The 16823-nt window shown below is 49.4% G+C and overlaps 1 protein-coding gene across 1 annotated transcript; it reads right to left on the bottom strand.

Moving 5' to 3' along the window:
• Positions 1-2869: 2869 nt before the first annotated feature.
• LOC102980062 (zinc finger protein 773) lies at positions 2870-15330 on the bottom strand. The gene is made up of 5 exons (XM_007127429.4): positions 15047-15330; positions 13143-13181; positions 10486-10612; positions 9888-9986; positions 2870-5423 (listed from the first exon to the last, which is right to left on the bottom strand). Exons 1-5 carry the CDS (start codon positions 15134-15136, stop codon positions 4324-4326), a joined length of 1455 nt encoding a protein of 484 aa, XP_007127491.2. The 5' UTR covers positions 15137-15330; the 3' UTR covers positions 2870-4323.
• Between the last annotated feature and the right edge of the window lie 1493 nt (positions 15331-16823).

The following is a 16823-nucleotide window of genomic DNA, read 5'->3' as shown; positions in this document are numbered from 1 at the left end:
CGATCCTGCTTCCCAGGCGGCTCTTAGGGCTCAAGTAAGGAAGGAGGGGAGAAGAGACTAGGACCTACCTCTGCGCCTTTGTACGAGCCGTGACCCCCGCCTGGCGGCGTGCTTTTCCGGCTCCGCACCAATCCTCTTTCCTCCAGGTCCCTGGAGTCGGCGTCCTTGGCCTTGTGTGCCTTTTACACGTGGGAAACTGAGGATTGGAGTGCGGGGTCAGCCAAGGTCACGCCCCGACCAGGGCCGGACGACTGGGGAGTCCAGTAAGCTTGAAGGACCCGCCTGGGTCCCCGCCCGGTTCACAGGGTTGGTCTGGCGGCGGGTAGCCGGGTCGAACGCAGGTGAGTGGGTGGGCTTCGGGCCGCCAGCCATTGGGACCCTCGTCCTATTAGCCCCAGAGCCCCCATATAGAGGATGCTGTTGTCCTAGGACTTTTTCGCCCTCCACTCTCTCTGCCCTGGAGTTTGAGGTACTCAGACGTGAGTTATTCTTGGCCTATGGTCCTTAATCGAAAACGGGGATTGTGTGGTGCACTTCCAATTTCTGGAACCCAATAGGATGAGGTAAGTGTTGCCAGGCACAAGAACTAGCATGTGCGTATGCTTCGTTGTGGCACTACCTGGAATGTACTAGAAACCACAAAGGTGAAACAGTACCAATTACACGCTATGTCTTTTGGGACCAGAGAGCAGGTGGGCAGGAATCAGCTGTGAAATGGCAAATGAGGAGCTGGGCCTTCTGAGTGGTGGGAGCCATAGACGGTTTAGAGCTGATGGAGGTGCCCCTGATTCAGGTCGTAACAAGCTCTCTCTGGCTACAGAACACACTGTGGGGGTGATTGTTTCCCTAGTATTCAGTCAGCTGTAGTTTCCTCTGACAAGATCTAATGATACATATTTTATTATTTTTACTTTTTTCTAGATTTAATTTGCTCTATATTTTGTTAAGGATTTTTTTTCACCTGTATTAATTAGGACTATAGTTCTGTAATAATTACTATTTTTTTTGTATTCATTACGTTTTTATATCAGTTAGGTTGGTCTCTTAAAATGAGTTGGAAAGCATTTGATCCTTTTCTTATTTTCTGAAAGGACATGTTATTGTAGTATTATTTACCCTGTAAATGTTTTATAGAATTTGCCAGCAATGTTTGATAATTTATTGTTTTTGAACATATTTTATTCAGTTTATTTCTAAATACTTCATATTTTGATGGTATTGTAACGGATTTCTTCTTTTCAATTTCCAAACATTCATTGCTAGTATATGGAAACACAAGTAATTTTTGTATATTGGCCTTTTTATCCCGGGACCTTGCTAAACTCAATCATTCTCAGTCATTAGACCTAGTAGCTTTTTGGTGAATGAGTTGTAATTTTCTACATAATCATGTCTTACATGAATAGACAGTTTTGGTTCTACCTTTACAATCTTTAGAATTTTTTTTTATGTTACTAACACAGACCACTAGTACAATGTTAAGTGATGAGCATAGACATACTTGCATTATTCCCAATATCAGGGCAAAAGCATTAGGCTTTCACCATCAAATATATTAGCTGTTGTCTTTTTCATAGGTACCCTATATCAGGTTGAGGAAGTTCCCATCTAATCCTAATTTGCTGAGAATTTGTATCATTCACTGGTTTTGAATTCTGTGAAATTCTTCCACTACATCTTTGAGATGATTGTTTTTATTTTAGTCTATTAATATAGATTACATTATAGATTCAGTTAAATCATCTTTGCATTCCTGATAAATAGCACTAGGTTATGATTTATGTGTTTACATATGTATATGGCTGGATTCAGTGTGCTAAAATTTTGTTAAGGTTTTTGTTGTATCTATGATCATGTGGGTATTGGTCCATAGTGTTTTAATAGCATCATTCACTTAACTAGTTGGGAAGTGTTTGAATCTTGTTTTAGAAGAATTTCTGTGTAATTGGTACTGTTTCACCTTTGAATATTCTTTAAGAGTTTTTACATGTTCCAGGGATGACCTGGTAGCTGACAGCCACCAAGAAAACAGGAATATCAGCCCTACAACCACAAGGAACTGAAATTGCCCATCGACTCAAATGAACAGGAAACAATTTCCTTCACTCCATGAAAAAAACCACAACCCTGCCAACAACTTGAGTTTAATCTTCCCGGACCAGGGCTCGAACTCGTGTCCCCTGCATTGGCAGGCGGATTCTTAACCACTGCGCCACCAGGGAAGCCCCAGCTTGTGGGATCTTAGTTCCCCGACCAGAGACTGAACCCGGGCCACAGCAGTGAGAGCACTGAGTCCTCACCATTGGATCGCCAGGAAATTGCCTTCAAGTACTTCTTTACTTTCTAATGCAACAATATTTCCTATGCTCGTGTTATACTTTTCCAGCTGCAACCTGGAAATAGCCTCTTATTTAAGGAGTTCTGGTTCTTTTTTTTTTTTTTTTTTTTTTGTGGTATGCAGGCCTCCCCCCGCTGCACCCTCTCCCGTTGCGGAGCACAGGCTCCGGACGCGCAGACCCAGCGGCCATGACTCACGGGCCCAGCCGCTCCGCGGCATGTGGGATCCTCCCAGACCGGGGCGCAAAGCCGGTTCCCCTGCATCGGCAGGCGGATGCGCAACCACTGCGCCACCAGGGAAGCCCTTCTGGTTCTTTTTATTGAAATAGTGTATTCATAAGCCAATAACTGGACAATAAATATGTTCATAGCTGCTGGAATGCCACTTCTTTCTAGGCTGTCTCAGAAGAGATAGGGAATGTGTTCATATGTAAACATTTCTACATAGAGTTTTTTATGTGTATTTAAATTTACAGAGATTTCACAAGATTGGATATATATATTTTTTAATTTATTTATTTATTTTTGGCTGTGTTGGGTCTTTGTTGCTGCTCATGGGCTTTCTCTAGTTGTGGCAAGCAGGGGCTACTCTTCATTGTGTATTGCGGTGGCTTCTCTTGTTGCAGAGCACGGGCTCTAGGCATGCAGGCTTCAGTAATTGTGGCTTGCGGGCTCTAGAGCATGGGCTCTAGATTGCAGGCTCAATAGTTGTGGTGCACGGGCTTAGTTGCTCTGCGGCATGTGGGATCTACCCGGACCAGGGCTCGAACCTGTGTCCCCTGCATCGGCAGGTGGATTCTTAACCACTGTGCCACCAAGGAAGTCCCAAGACTGGATATTTAAAAGGGTCTTAAGACTCCAATAGCATACTCAGATAAGGCTTTTTTTACAGGCAAAGATAAGAGAAAGAGTACAATACCAAAAGTACAATCAATAAAAAACAAATGGGTAAATTAGATTTCATGAAAATTAAGAAATTCTACTCTAGGAAAGATAATGTTAAGAAATGAAAACCAAAGCCACAGACTGTGAGGAAATATTGGTAAAGCATATATCAAATGAGTAACTTGCACCCAGAATATATTAAGAAATTGCAAGACAATTCCTTAATAGTAGGCAAAAAACTTTGAACAGATAATTCACTAAAGATATATGGATGGCAAATACACAGGGAGTCATTAGGGAAATGCAAATTAAAACCACAGTGAAATACTACTACATACCTACTAGAATGGCTAAAATGAATGGCCAGTGTCTTACATACAAAGGTCAGGAAGGATGTGAAGAAACTGAAAAATGAATACACTCCAGGAAATGTGAGATGGCATAACCATTTAGAACACAAGGTGGCAAGTTCTTAAAAAGTTAAATATTTGGATCAACTTCCAGCATCAGTGTGAGGAGCTCTGCAAGCCCTGCTTCCCAATGAAACTGGTGAAAAATTATAAAAACACCATCTAAAGCTTCTAGAAATGATCCTAAGGCTACACAGCAAATGAAGAAACATTTAAGGAAATCTAATAGGACGAACAGCAAGAGCCAGTCACATCTGAACCAAGGCCACACCCTCTCTCCCTGCTTCAAACTCAGAGATGAAAACTCCAGACTGAGGCAGCCAAGAACACAGGGCTCCCTCTCACTAGAGCTGCCAGGCAGAGGACTATCCTCTCAAGAGGGGCAGGATGTCAGCAATTTTCATCCTGCTCCAGTGTGCATGTTTGGATGAATGATATTCAATTGTTGGCTTACTCATAAAGGCTGCTCTCAGAGCTTCTATGTTTAAGTTAGGTTGACCAGGAGACAGCACATGCCCTGCACTCTTAAGGCCTTTCTCCGATCTGAACTTTCTGGTGCCAAACAGGGTTAAGACTTTGGCTGCAACCTTTCTTCATGTCCCCGTATTCATAAGGCCTGTTTGAGCTGTGAAGTTTCTGTTGCTGAATCAGAGTGGACCTTTCGTTAAAGACTTTTCCACATTAGCTGCATTCAAGACTTTTCTCCACTGTGAACTTTATGGTGTTGAATGAGGTTGAAACGCTGGCTAAATGATTTCCCACAACTGCTGCACTCATAGGGCATTTCTCCAGTGTGAATCCTCCGATGTTTAACAAGGCTGGAGCTGTGGCGGAACAATTTCCCACATTCCCTGCACTCATAAGGCCTTGCTCCAGTGTGAACCCTCTGGTGTTTAACGAGGCTAGAATTCTCACTAAAGAATCTTCCACATTCATTGCACTTAAAAGGCTTTTCTCCAGTGTGAACTTTTCGGTGTTGCATGAGGCTAGAGCTTTGGCTAAAGAATTTCCCACATTCGCTGCACTCATAAGGCCTTTCTCCAGTGTGAACTCGCCAGTGATTAATTAGGCTTGACTTGTGGCTATAGAATTTCCCACACTCGCTGCACTTATAAGGCCTTTCTCCAGTGTGAACTCTCTGATGTTTCATGAGGCTTGAGTTAAAGCTAAAGAATTTCCCACATTCGCTGCACTCATAAGGCCTCACTCCAGTGTGGATTCTGTGATGCTGAACAAGTGTGGAATTATGCCTGAAGGCTTTTCCACATTCACTGCATTTAAAAGGCTTTTCTCCAGTGTGAACTCTCCGGTGTTGAATGAGGTCAGCATTGCGACTAAAAGATTTTCCGCATTCACTACACCCGTAAGGCCTTTCACCAGTGTGAACTATTTGGTGTATAAAAAGGTTGGATTTATGGCTAAATAATTTGCCACATTCGCTGCATTCATAAGGCTTTTCTCCAGTGTGTAGTCTCTGGTGCTGAACAAGTAAGTATTTCTGACCAAAGGCTTTCCCACACTCGCTGCATCTGTAATGCCTTTTTCCAGGGTGAAAGCCCTCCCCACTTTCGGTGCTCCTATGTGGCTCCCCTCTGCTGTGAGCCACCTGATGCTTGGGAAGACCAGAGCTAGTTGGGGAGACCTTCCCACCCTCCTCACCCTCTTCTCTTCTTGAGGGTTTCTCTCCAGAGCTCAGCTTCTGGTGTTGGTGAAGGTTTGCTCTGAGCACTCCCTCTACATAAACACCCTGCTCAGGTGCCATATCCTCAGCCTCCGCTCCACACCAACAACCTGAAAGCAGAGAAATGCTGATGAAGAGTATGTAGACTTTGGCGGGATGGGGCAGCACCCTCACAAACGTGTCTGACACAGCCAGTATGGAGTCCCTGGTATTACTGGCAGGGTGAGGGAGAGCTCGCTGTGCAGTGCAGGACCTGACAACCTCACAGATCAGGGGGGCTCATGAGTAGCAAGGATACAGGATGGGGTGCAGCCCAGGGAGGAAAGGCAGGGTCTCCAACACACTCCTCTGCAAATGGCTTTCACCAGGGCTCAGCGGCTGGTGACACAGGAACACAGTGCAGAAAGGTGTGTCCAGGCCCAGAAAAATTGAAGGCAATTGAGTAGCTGGTGTTCAAGGACTATTAAGGATATGTGTACACCTCATGAAACATGGAGTGAAAGCTTGTATTGTGACCTGGAAAACTTCCCATTCTCCTGTTGCCTCAACAGCCCCATAAACCAGCTGTAAACTATGCCACCATGTGCACCAGTGTGAGAAGGTGGGCCCCTGCCACAAGTTCTCTTACCTACCCTCCTGACTGAGACCCAGGGCCATTTAAACTCACCAGTGAAATCCCCTCACACCTTCCTCATGTTCCTCTCCCCAGTCCTAACCAGTGATGCTGCATCCCCTTCAGAGAAGTCCACCATGGCACTCTTTGAAGGTCGACGGTGCTGGCAACCGCTTCTTCACTGCTGTCGCTCTTTGTCTTCTGATCCCGTGGGTACTGGGGGCCCCATTCCTGGAGATCAGTGGCTCAAGATCTTACGGGCCAGGATCTTAGCAGGAACATTTAATTCCAGGAACTCCCAATAATCAGAGGAGGTAAGCCAATTATTCAAGAAAAGTAGGGCTTCCCTGGTGGTGCAGTGGTTGAGAATCCGCCTGCCGATGCAGGGGATACAGGTTGGTGCCCCGGTCCGGGAAGATCCCACGTGCCGCAGAGCGGCTGGGCCCGTGAGCCGTGGCCGCTGAGCCTGCGCGTCCGGAGCCTGTGCTCCGCAACGGGAGAGGCCACAACAGTGAGAGGCCCGTGTACAGCAAAAAAAATAATAATAATAAAAGAAAAAACATCTTTCCAACATTGCTGGGCTCTACTTAGTGCCACTGCCTATCAACATGCCAACTACTGCTCAGCTCCCGAGGTCTAGGAATGATCGGAAAAGGAGATCTGGCCACCAGAGCTTTCCTGAATGGATCCCGACCCAGCTGAAGTCACCTTAGAAAGGGAAGCTGCTGGGGCCACAGGAAGCATCCAAGGTCTTCTCAGACCCAGCAGCTCAAGAACACAGGAGATCACAAGGAATTATAAGGTGAAACTTGCAATTTCACAAGACTAGAAATACCAATGATTCTTAAAGATTTCATTCAAAGAGGTGGGGAAAGGGAGCTGATTGGTTACTGAGAGCATTTAACATGGGTGCACATTCAGCCCAGAGATGAGGCAGCTGCCAGCATTTGGAAAGAGGCTAAGATGCATAATTAAAGATACTTTGGCCCTCCAAGTTCAATTCTCACCTAATATTTTGGGCCTGAAGGACCCCAGGGAGGACAGAGGGCATCCCAAACGCCAGGGTAGGTGTGACAGAGACCAAAACTTTTGATGGGATTATAAAGGCCTCAGATGAGGAATCTGAAGCCTCTACCACCACTTGGGACTCAGAAGCCCTGCCGTTAACTGAATTGGATTTTCATGGCCTGGAGATGCCCAATGGGAAACGGTCAAGGAAGACCATGTGTTCCTCTGCAAAAACTGGAATGGTTCAGTGGATCTGTCAGTTCTTTGGGCATTCAGACAAGGAGAACCCTGAGCACGTTTCTAAATCAGGAGGCCCTCTTTGTCACAGAGTCCAGGAGTTGTTCTTGCAGGCGCCCATCCCGATACAGAGCTTTGTTGCTTAACCTTATTGGTATATCTCACACCAAATGGGAGGCCACGGATGGAACTATCTCCAGACGTGCCATGAGAGCTCCGTACACCCTGACTCACAAATTCTGACGTATCACATCCGCCGCCTGGTGTGTGGGTAACCACCCACAACGCCTAGCATTCTTTCCCGACTTGCTGACGCCCCCTACTGCCTCCAGGGTGATACTGGTAGAACTAGTCATGGCAAACATACTGCACCAGGTGTCAACAATCTTTATCAAACAGCAGCCCATGATGGTGACCCCTGATGCTTGAGTTTTCCTATGAGAGACAGATGTGTATGACACCTGAACAAGCTCAAGTCCCTCTCACAAAGTGAGAACCTGTGGAGTTGCCCCTGCTGGTGAAGGTAGTAAACATGCCATAGTATCACCTGAAACAAGGTACTGGCCTTTGGCTGGTTGTTCAAGATCTACTAAAAGAAGGGGAGATTATTCCTGCTATTTCTCCTTAACAGGAGTGGCACTTAACTGTTGATTATCAAAACCTTAAAGCTCAAGTTCCCCCCATCAGGGGTCCAACACCTAACATAATCCAGTTAACTGAAGACATCAAGAGGGCACCAGTGACTACTTGGCCACAGTGGATCTGGCCCAGTACATTTTATTCTGGGCCTATGACCCCTTAGTCACAGCCCCAATACGCCTTTACCTTTGAAGGAACCCAACATACATTTACCAAGTTGTCCGTGAGTTATTTAAACAGCCTAGCCCACAATTACTGCCAGGATCCGGACTGGGTTCCCTCCCCACTCCAGTTCTTTATCCACCAGGTACCTCCCTTTTTCCATCAACCCAAGGACGCTGGGCAAAACAGGCAATTATCTATTCCCATCTTATTTTTTTATTTTATTTTTATTTTTTTGGCTATGTCGTGTGGCATGCGGGATCTTAATTCCCCAACCAGGGATCGGGCCCATGCCCCCAGCAGCAGAAGTGTGGAGTCTTAACCACTGGACCACCAGGAGAGTCCCTGTTTATTCCCATCTTAATCAGACTTGTGATAGCCGCAGGAGACACCAGCTTTGGCACCAGTACAGCAGCCTTTGTCAAACAAGATCAGATCACGTCTGCCAACCAGCGCCTTTCAGTGGCCCTCTCAGATCACGTACAAAGGCTGCAGGAAACCTTGGCTCTTATTCAACAAACCTACAGGTCTCTGAGCCCAAATGGTCATGGATAACAGACTGGCTCGTGATTGTTTACTAGCCAGGAAAGGTGGCTCAGGACAGCTACAGGCCAAGGTACGAGGATTAGGACAAGAGGTAAAAATCTTTCATAACATAACCAAAAGCTTCCAAAAGACTCCCTTAAACCCGGAGGTGTCCGATCTGTTCTCTTGCCTTTCCCCTACTACCTGCCGTGCTGGCTGCGGCCTGGGTTTCAAACCCTCATTATATACCTGGTAGGACCCTTCTTAGTTGTCACCTTTGTCAAAGATTGCCTTTGGTGGCAAGAACAAACTCTTCCTGTCACCTCTAACATCGCCACAACCCAGGTGGCAAGCGTCACCCATCCCAATGAGAGTTGATAATGATGTTGAGACACCACAGGGTCAACTATATTGCAACCTTTGAAGCTCCCTGTTTTCCTGCTCCTCGGCATCCCCACAAAGAGGCTGCGAGCACCCCGCCAGTGGCACCAGTGTGAGGAGGCTGGTCCCTGCAACAAGTTGCCTTTCTGGTCCTCCCCTGAGTGTGACCTAGTACGTTTAAATGCACCAATAAAATCCCCTCATGTTGGGACTTCTCTGGTGGTGTAGTGGTTAAGAATCTGCCTGCCAATGCAGGGGACACAGGTTCGAGCCCTGGTCTGGGAAGATCCCACATGCCACGGAGCAGCTAAGCCCATGTGCCACAGCTACTGGGCCTGCGCTCTAGAGCCTGCGAGCCACACCTACTGAAGCCCGTGTGCCTAGAGCCCGCGCTCTGCAACAAGAGAAGTCACTGCAATGAGAAACCCATGCACCACAACAAAGAGCAGCCCCCGCTCGCCGCAACTAGAGAAAGCCCGCGTGCAGCAACTTAGACCCAACGCAGCCCTAAATAAATAAATAAATCCCCTCGTGCCTTTTCTTGCATTCTCCCCCCAACCACCAACAGAGACACTTGCCAACAGGTCCTCATCCTCTGCTTCCCCCCTGCTCCGTTGAGCCTGCTCCCTCGCGCTCCTCCCACGTGACCCCCCCCCTCGGCGTGCAGTGACTGTCTCTCTGGACCTGTGAGCCTAATAAACTTTGGTTTTTTCCTTAAGCTCTCCTGTGTTTCCTCTCGTGGCTGCACCTGCCTGGCCATGTCATAAAAGAGCACAAAACGGGTCTACTGTTGGCGAGCACTGCAGAGGGAGCAGTGGAGGACGGGTGGGGGACAGCCCTGGGTCAGAAACCACAGCAGCCCTGAGAAGCGGGCAGAGCTGAGGAAGAAAAGAAAATCAGCCTTGGCCCCTTGTTTGACACCAAAACATCAGGGCACCATGGAGAGACTCCTGGTATGATTTGAACCCATCCCTGAGTTCTCTCTTCCCCACTTCCTCCCTCCAAGCACCTCTTGGCGTGGCTGTGATCACGACTCCACAGGCAGGCACAAAGGGCTCTCCCCACTGCTCCAACTGAGTAACTTCATGGGTCCTGGAAGATGTGAGTCCTAAGGGAGGAACAAAGCAGGCAGGTCAAAGCAACCCGCTCCACGGCAGCCCACAGGGACGAAGACTGAATATTACAAACAAAAGGCTTGGAGAAGGATCTTGCAGGAACAACCCAGTCAAGCAGTGGCCGTGTTGGTACCTCAATTCCTGGCATAGGCAGATCCCATGTCAGCCAAAGGAAGAGGGCAGAACTGGGGGCACAGGACTGCCATGCATCTCCACAGCATCACCAGGCCGGGGAGAGGCCAGTAGCGTGTGATCCATCAGTCGGACTACAACAGTCCTGATCCCAAAATCCTTTCCTGCACAACTTTGGGGCAGCAGCAGCTTGGGGACAGAAGGGGTAGTGTACCCAGCCCAGGCTTTCACTCACAACACCTACTACAGGACACAGGGAAGGATGCAGTACCCATGGACCAGCTTTGGGAAGGACAGACCTGCCCTTGGAGAAGGGGAAGACCAGAGCCCCGCCTAAGCTGTGGGGTGAAAGGAACTTACCCAGAGAGGCCATCAGTGAGAAGTTCTCCAGCATCACACTGCGGTACAGGAGTCTCTGGGCTTCATCAAGGAGCCCCCACTCCTCCTGTGAGAAGTAGACAGCCACATCCTCAAATGTCACTCGGCCCTGCCAAGATGGGGATGGTTCAGTTTATGTGCAGCCTTCGTTCCCAGGACTCTAAGCATCTCCCCAAATATCCACCCTCCTCCCAAGCTCCCCACCTCAGAGAAGATCCCAGGCCCTGGTGCCATTGATGCCCACCCTCTGCTGGCCATCCCATCGATCAGTGTGTTCAGCCTTCATCAACAACAGGGAGGGGGGCACATGTCATCTGAGCCCTGGTGCTGGCCTGCAGAGCCTCACCCTTCTGCCAGACAGCTTACCTGGGATCCTCTAGATGTGCTTCCCAAACACAACCAAAACTGTGTCACCGTTCTCGCCTCAGGCCCCAGTCCAAGGGCCTGGGGCCATCAGTTGACACTCCCTCCCAACATGTACATCGTTCTTTTTTTTTTTTTAATATAAATTTATTTATTTATTTTATTTTTGGCTGCGTTGGGTCTTCGTTGCTGCACGCAGGCTTTCTCTAGTTGTGGTGAGTGGGGGCTACTCTTCGTTGCGGTGCACGGGCTTCTTATTGCACTGGCTTCTCCTGTTGTGGAGCACAGGCTCTAGGCAAGAGGGCTTCAGTAGTTGTGGAACACAGGTTCAGTATTTGTGGCTCGCGGGCTCTAGAGCGCAGGCTCAGTAGTTGTGGCGCACGGGCTTACTTGCTCCACGGCATGTGGGATCTTCCCGGACCAGGGCTCAAACCCATGTCCCCTGCATTGGCAGGCGGATTCTTAACCACTGCGCCACCCGGGAAGCCCTGTACATTGTTCTTTACACCACACCTCCCTTCACAGCCCCAACCCCTCACTGCCACCACCATCCCCTACACCACATCCTGCATCTCCCTGGCCTCACCACGTGCCAGTGTGCACATGGCATCCTGAGGGTGCTTGGCAAGTGCAATCAGAATCCTACCGTTCCAGTGTTCCAAAGGCACTAACTGCCAGGGGCAACCCCCAGGCCTGCTTTGAAGGCCTCTTTACTTGGCCCTTATCCTTGCTTCATCGTCAGCCACCTGAAACGACGCGCAGATCTCAGGTACACTCAGCCCTCTTCCACTTCTGTGTTGCAAAGCTGTCCCCTCACCAGTCTCAGCTTCCTCTGACACTTATTCAAAGCCCAGGTCCAGGGACTTCCCTGGTGGTCCAGTGGTTAAGACTCTGTGCTTCCAATGCAGGGGGCTTGGGTTCCATCCCTGGTCGGGGAACTAAGATCCCACATGCATGCAGCGTGGGCAAAAAAATTAAAAAAAAAAAAAAAAGAACAAAAGCCCAGGTCCACCTGTCTCTCACATCAGGCCTAACAGCTGTCCCAGAGGACCCTGTGTGATCTTGTGCTAACCTCCAGGTCACAGTGGGGATAAGAACAAGAGCCTGGGGAGCCCATAGCTGGATGAATAAGCAATAGCACCAGGGTTGCTGTCATCTCACTGCCTTGTCTCATATCCACTCCCCATGGAAACCCTGGCCACCAGCCAGATCCTCCTCACTCCTACAACGCCTCCCAATGGCCACTACATTCCCTCATGTGTTTCTGTGAAGCCCACCACCCCATCTAGCAAGAGACCCAGTCCTCGGCCCCACACTCTCCTCCCTTGTCACCTAATACACTGCCACAGGACCTGAAGGTGCCCCCTGCCAAATCTGATCGCAGTTCCATCCTGGTCCACACACCATCCATATTGTGGGTGAATCCAATCTGAATGCTTCACCTGAACTCAAAATGTGTGTGCCCAGGTATCCACTGGATGAATCCACTCAAGGGTTTCTGGAGCATCTCAGTTCAACAATCAGAACCTAGCTCCTAATATTCTCACTGAAAATTACTCTTGCCGCCGACTTCGACATGGTAGTACTAACCCTGCTTCTAGCTACTAAGGCCAAACATCTCCGAGTCACCCGACTCTTCCTCTTCTCTCTCCCACCCTCCACATCAGAAAGTCTGCTCAGACCTACTTAAAAAAACAGACACAGACTCCAACATGTCTCCCACCTCCACTGCCACTACTCTGGTCCAGCTACCAACACTCACCTGGACTATTGCAGTAGCCTCCTCCCTGGTCTCCCTGTAACCCAACAGTCTGCTCTCTACTCTTCAGCAGAATATGCTTGTTAAGCCTGGGTCAGGTCAGTTCCCTCCTCTGCTCCAAACCTTCTATGGCTCCCACCACCCTCCGAATAGAGGCCCACCTCTTCAGCCCACCATTCCAAGTCTAACGCCTGCTTCCTGCTGTTTCCACCAGACATAATGGAGACCTAAGGTTGCCTGGGCATTCCCAGCTCAACCTCACCTCTAGCATCTTCTAATGTTGACCACTGTGAATGGAATTTCTTCTAAGCGTCATGCCACTGGTTGCCAGAAATGGAAACCAAACCGTATAATTCCTGGTCTGGACTCAGGGACCTGACCTTGGATGACCACCTTCCAGGGATCTCAAGATGGCAGGGTAGGGAGAGTAGCAGGTAGAGTCCCAAGACACTACAATCCTGGACCCCATGCAGGTGGGAGGTGAAAAGGGTGAAGACCGAGGACACCTTTCACTGACCTCTTCATGGTCTGCAAGTGATTCTGCAGCCACAGCAACCTATGGAAAAGCAAGGCTGTGAGAAGCAGGCAATAATGTTGGGCCCCAAAGCCTCAATCAAGGTGCCTTACACCATCTGGGTCTCAGTCCTCAGTGATGCCTCTTACCAGCTGTGTGACCTTGGACAAATACTTGACCTCCCTGTGCCTCAGTGTTGTGATCTGTCAAATGGTGATAACAATGGTGTCCACTCAGTGGGGCTGTTGTCTGCATCAAACTCATTCCTATGCAACAAGTTCTAAATATCAACTCTTACTGTCCTCATAAGTGATGCTTCTGTCAAGATTTCCTGGTGGGTATTAAAAATGCAGTCTTTTAACATGCCTTTTAACTAAGAAAATACAATATTGAAGATGTTTAATTTAATTGAATGCTTAGCAGTATATTGAAATTTCAACCAATTATTAAGTGTTTATATCCATTAACTTGTTAAAGCAATGTTATTTTAATTGCCTATGTAAGTGTGTATGTATATACATACGTACATACGTATATATGTATTTTTATGTATATATGTATATACATATATATATACACACCCCATATACATATATATGTATATATATATGTATATATGTGTTTTTACCAGTTAGTGTTAAATGAGTATTTATTTCATAAACTCACGATTTAATAAACTGGGGACTTGGGCCTGAGAAAATTGAGTAGATACTAGGCCTACTGGCAACCTAACTGCTTGCTATATACTCTCCTGAAGGGAATCCTGCTAGGCGCCTTTGCACTGGAGCAGCTGCTCATCCCTCCGGCCGTAAAAGCTGGGGGAACTTAGGCAACAAAGGAGATGCTCTACTAGCCTCGCTGAGTATTCTTTTTCTCCACAAGGAGTGGAAATGAGGGCCTGCTGAGGCTGGAGTGGCAAATCTACACCACTGAACATCTCAGTCTCCACCCCCGACCTGGGTCCTTATACCCTATAACCCTCCATTCCTGCACACACCAGCCAGAACCACTTTGGAGCACAGGACTCCACCCCTCTGGAGGCAGCCCCACCCTCCAGGCTCATCTGAAATAAAAACTTTGATTCTCCCTCCTAAATAGGACCCACAGTGTTTGCCGTGGTCCAGGCCACCACCCATCATCCCTTGGATATCTCCAGCCCAGATCTCTCCGCAGAACCCCATGAGTGAGTGAGCAAGCTACCCACATGACACCTCCACTCTGGGACATCTCAGGGTTACCATGTCCAAAATCCAACTCCCAATCTTATCCCTGAAGCCTGCTCCCTGCAAACCAAAAAACAGGATCGTCCTTCCTTCCCTACACAGCCACATCTGGTGCAGCAGGAAATCCTGTCTGTTCAATGTTTAAAGCCCATAAGAAATCTGATCAATCCTCCCCGCTGTTGCCACCAGCAATGGTCCAGTCCGCACCAGCACTCTCTATTAGTCTATTGTACTTACTTACTCATAGGTCTCCTAGTCTCCACTCTTATCACCCCCAACCCCGTCTGTTTTTCCCTAGAAGTCTTTGGAAAACTTTGACACATAGATTGAGTCTCTTCACTTCACAACCCTCCGTGGCCACCAGCGGCCGCAGAATGAAGGCCCAGATGCTCCGGCTGCCTTTTCACGTGGGACTCATCCCCTTAAGCTGTTCCGTGCAGACTCGAGGGAAACTTCAAGTTTAAGACTCTCAGTTCGGTTACTGTTCCAAGTCTTTGATTGTGCCGGTCCCTCTGCCTGTAACCCTCTCCCACACCCCATCATACTGGCTGACAGAAATGGGGACTCCCCCCCCCACGAGCTCCCTACAGACCTGGACCCAGGGGCTCGAGCAGGGGACGATCAGTGGGGCCTTTGGTGTCCGGTGGGGTGAGGGCGGTGAGAGACCGGAGGACGAGTGTTTACCTGAGCCGGGACTCTAGGCGCTGCCGCAGCCATCGGAGTCTGTGGGCGGAGCCGGGCCGGGAGCGGCGGAGCAGGTCGGGCCCCAGGCATCCCTGTCCCCTACCCAGAATCGGGTCACCCCCGGGCGCTGCTGCCCGAACGTCAGACCCGCCTCAGTGCAGTGCAGCGCCTGCCTCCTCTCGCGCCTTCCCGCTCTCGTCACCCCAGTTCAAACCAGCTTTCCGGAGCCTCAGACCAGGCTGAGAGACCCAACAGACACCAAAACGACCTCCCCTAAGCGGACGCCAAACGTCCCGCCCAGCGGGTTCCGCACGCGCGCGGAAATGTCTGTTTTCTTGGCCGAGCACAGCCACCGGGGAGAGCAGCGCCTGCTGGGTAATGTAGTTCACACACCGCCAAACCTTGAGGAAGTGGACACGTAATAGGGGCGGGGCAGGCACGCAGCTGTTTGCACGCGCCGTTACAGCGCGACCGTTACCGGGCAACCGTTACCGCCAGAACGCTAGGGGTGACTGTTAGCGCCAGAACTGAGCGAGGCGGTTAGAGGTCCCGCTGGGCTAACGGTATGACTGGTGGTGGTCCTCCAGCGGAGAGTGTGGTAAGAGGCGGATCCCGGACTCCCCCGCCCCCAGGCCCTCTGGCCTTAGGCGGGCGGGTGAGCTGGGGGACCCTGGCGGGGAAGGCTGGGGGCTCTGTCCTGCAGAGCTCCAGAGCCCTTGCCACCGCCGCGCACTGGCGGGGCCCAGGCCTTGAGGCAACGGCAAACGTCTCCCCTCATCCCCACCTCCGTGACCTAGTGGTGGCGGCAGTCTGCATGGATCGCGGTTTGCAGAACCCTGCAAACATGCACACACACGTCCACCACCCCATTTGGGCAGCCAGAGGAGCCCGAGGGCCAGTTGGGTCCTTGGTGCCTTGCTCCCTCAGTGATGACGACTGGGCAGGGTCTGTGGACCTGGCCCTGAGGGCACCGCCAGCTAAGATCTGCCTCTTCACCTGACAGGGTAACTGGCTGGAGCAGGGAAACCCCTTCTCTTAGCCAGGACCAGGACCTCGGAGGGTGAAGTTGTGCCTTGGGACCTTGCCCTTTCTTGTCAGAACAGAGGATAAGAAATACAGGCCAGTCTTGTTTGGTGGACCTTTACAGGAACACCGTTATCTGACCTCAAGAACAAAGGATCTGATACCAAGAAGTTTGCAACAACTAACCACGCCCCTCCCTCACCTTTCCTATGAAAGGTCTTTGCCGACAGCTTTCAGAGAGTTCGGGGTTTTTAAGGCATGAGCCACCCATCTCCTTGCATCGCCCTGCAATAAGCCTTTTTCTGCTCCAATCTCCGATGTTTTGGTATTGTTTGGCCTCACTCTGTGTCAGGCACAAGGACTTGAGTTCAGTAACAGACAGAGCTGCAGAGATGGAGGTGGAGGGGAAATCAGGGTCAAGAACTCTGCCAGACTCTCATCTAGAGACTATCCTTATTGTAGATTGGCCTGTATTTTAATGTTTCTGCGCAGCTGGTGCTCCAGTCTTTCCTTCCCTTAAGGATTTAAAGAGGATCTTGAGGGCCACAATAAAGCAGTTTCTTGGAATGAACCAGTTATACATTACCAATGTCCTTTGACAATGGGACACCCAATATAAAAAACAATGGCGGTAAAGCGAAGACTCTGAGTTTTGGATGTAGGTAATGAGATAGTCGAGGATCCCAAGTGTTCACCTTCCTTCTTCACCCCAAACTCATCTGTGCCCTTTCCCTTCTTAAGGGCTCAGCATTGG

Source organism: Physeter macrocephalus, chromosome 17 (genome assembly GCF_002837175.3).
Source record: "Physeter macrocephalus isolate SW-GA chromosome 17, ASM283717v5, whole genome shotgun sequence".
NCBI classification, from domain to species: Eukaryota; Metazoa; Chordata; class Mammalia; order Artiodactyla; family Physeteridae; genus Physeter; species Physeter macrocephalus.
The sequence above is the reverse complement of the archived record's forward strand: the minus strand, read 5'-3'. Positions and strand labels throughout refer to the sequence as shown.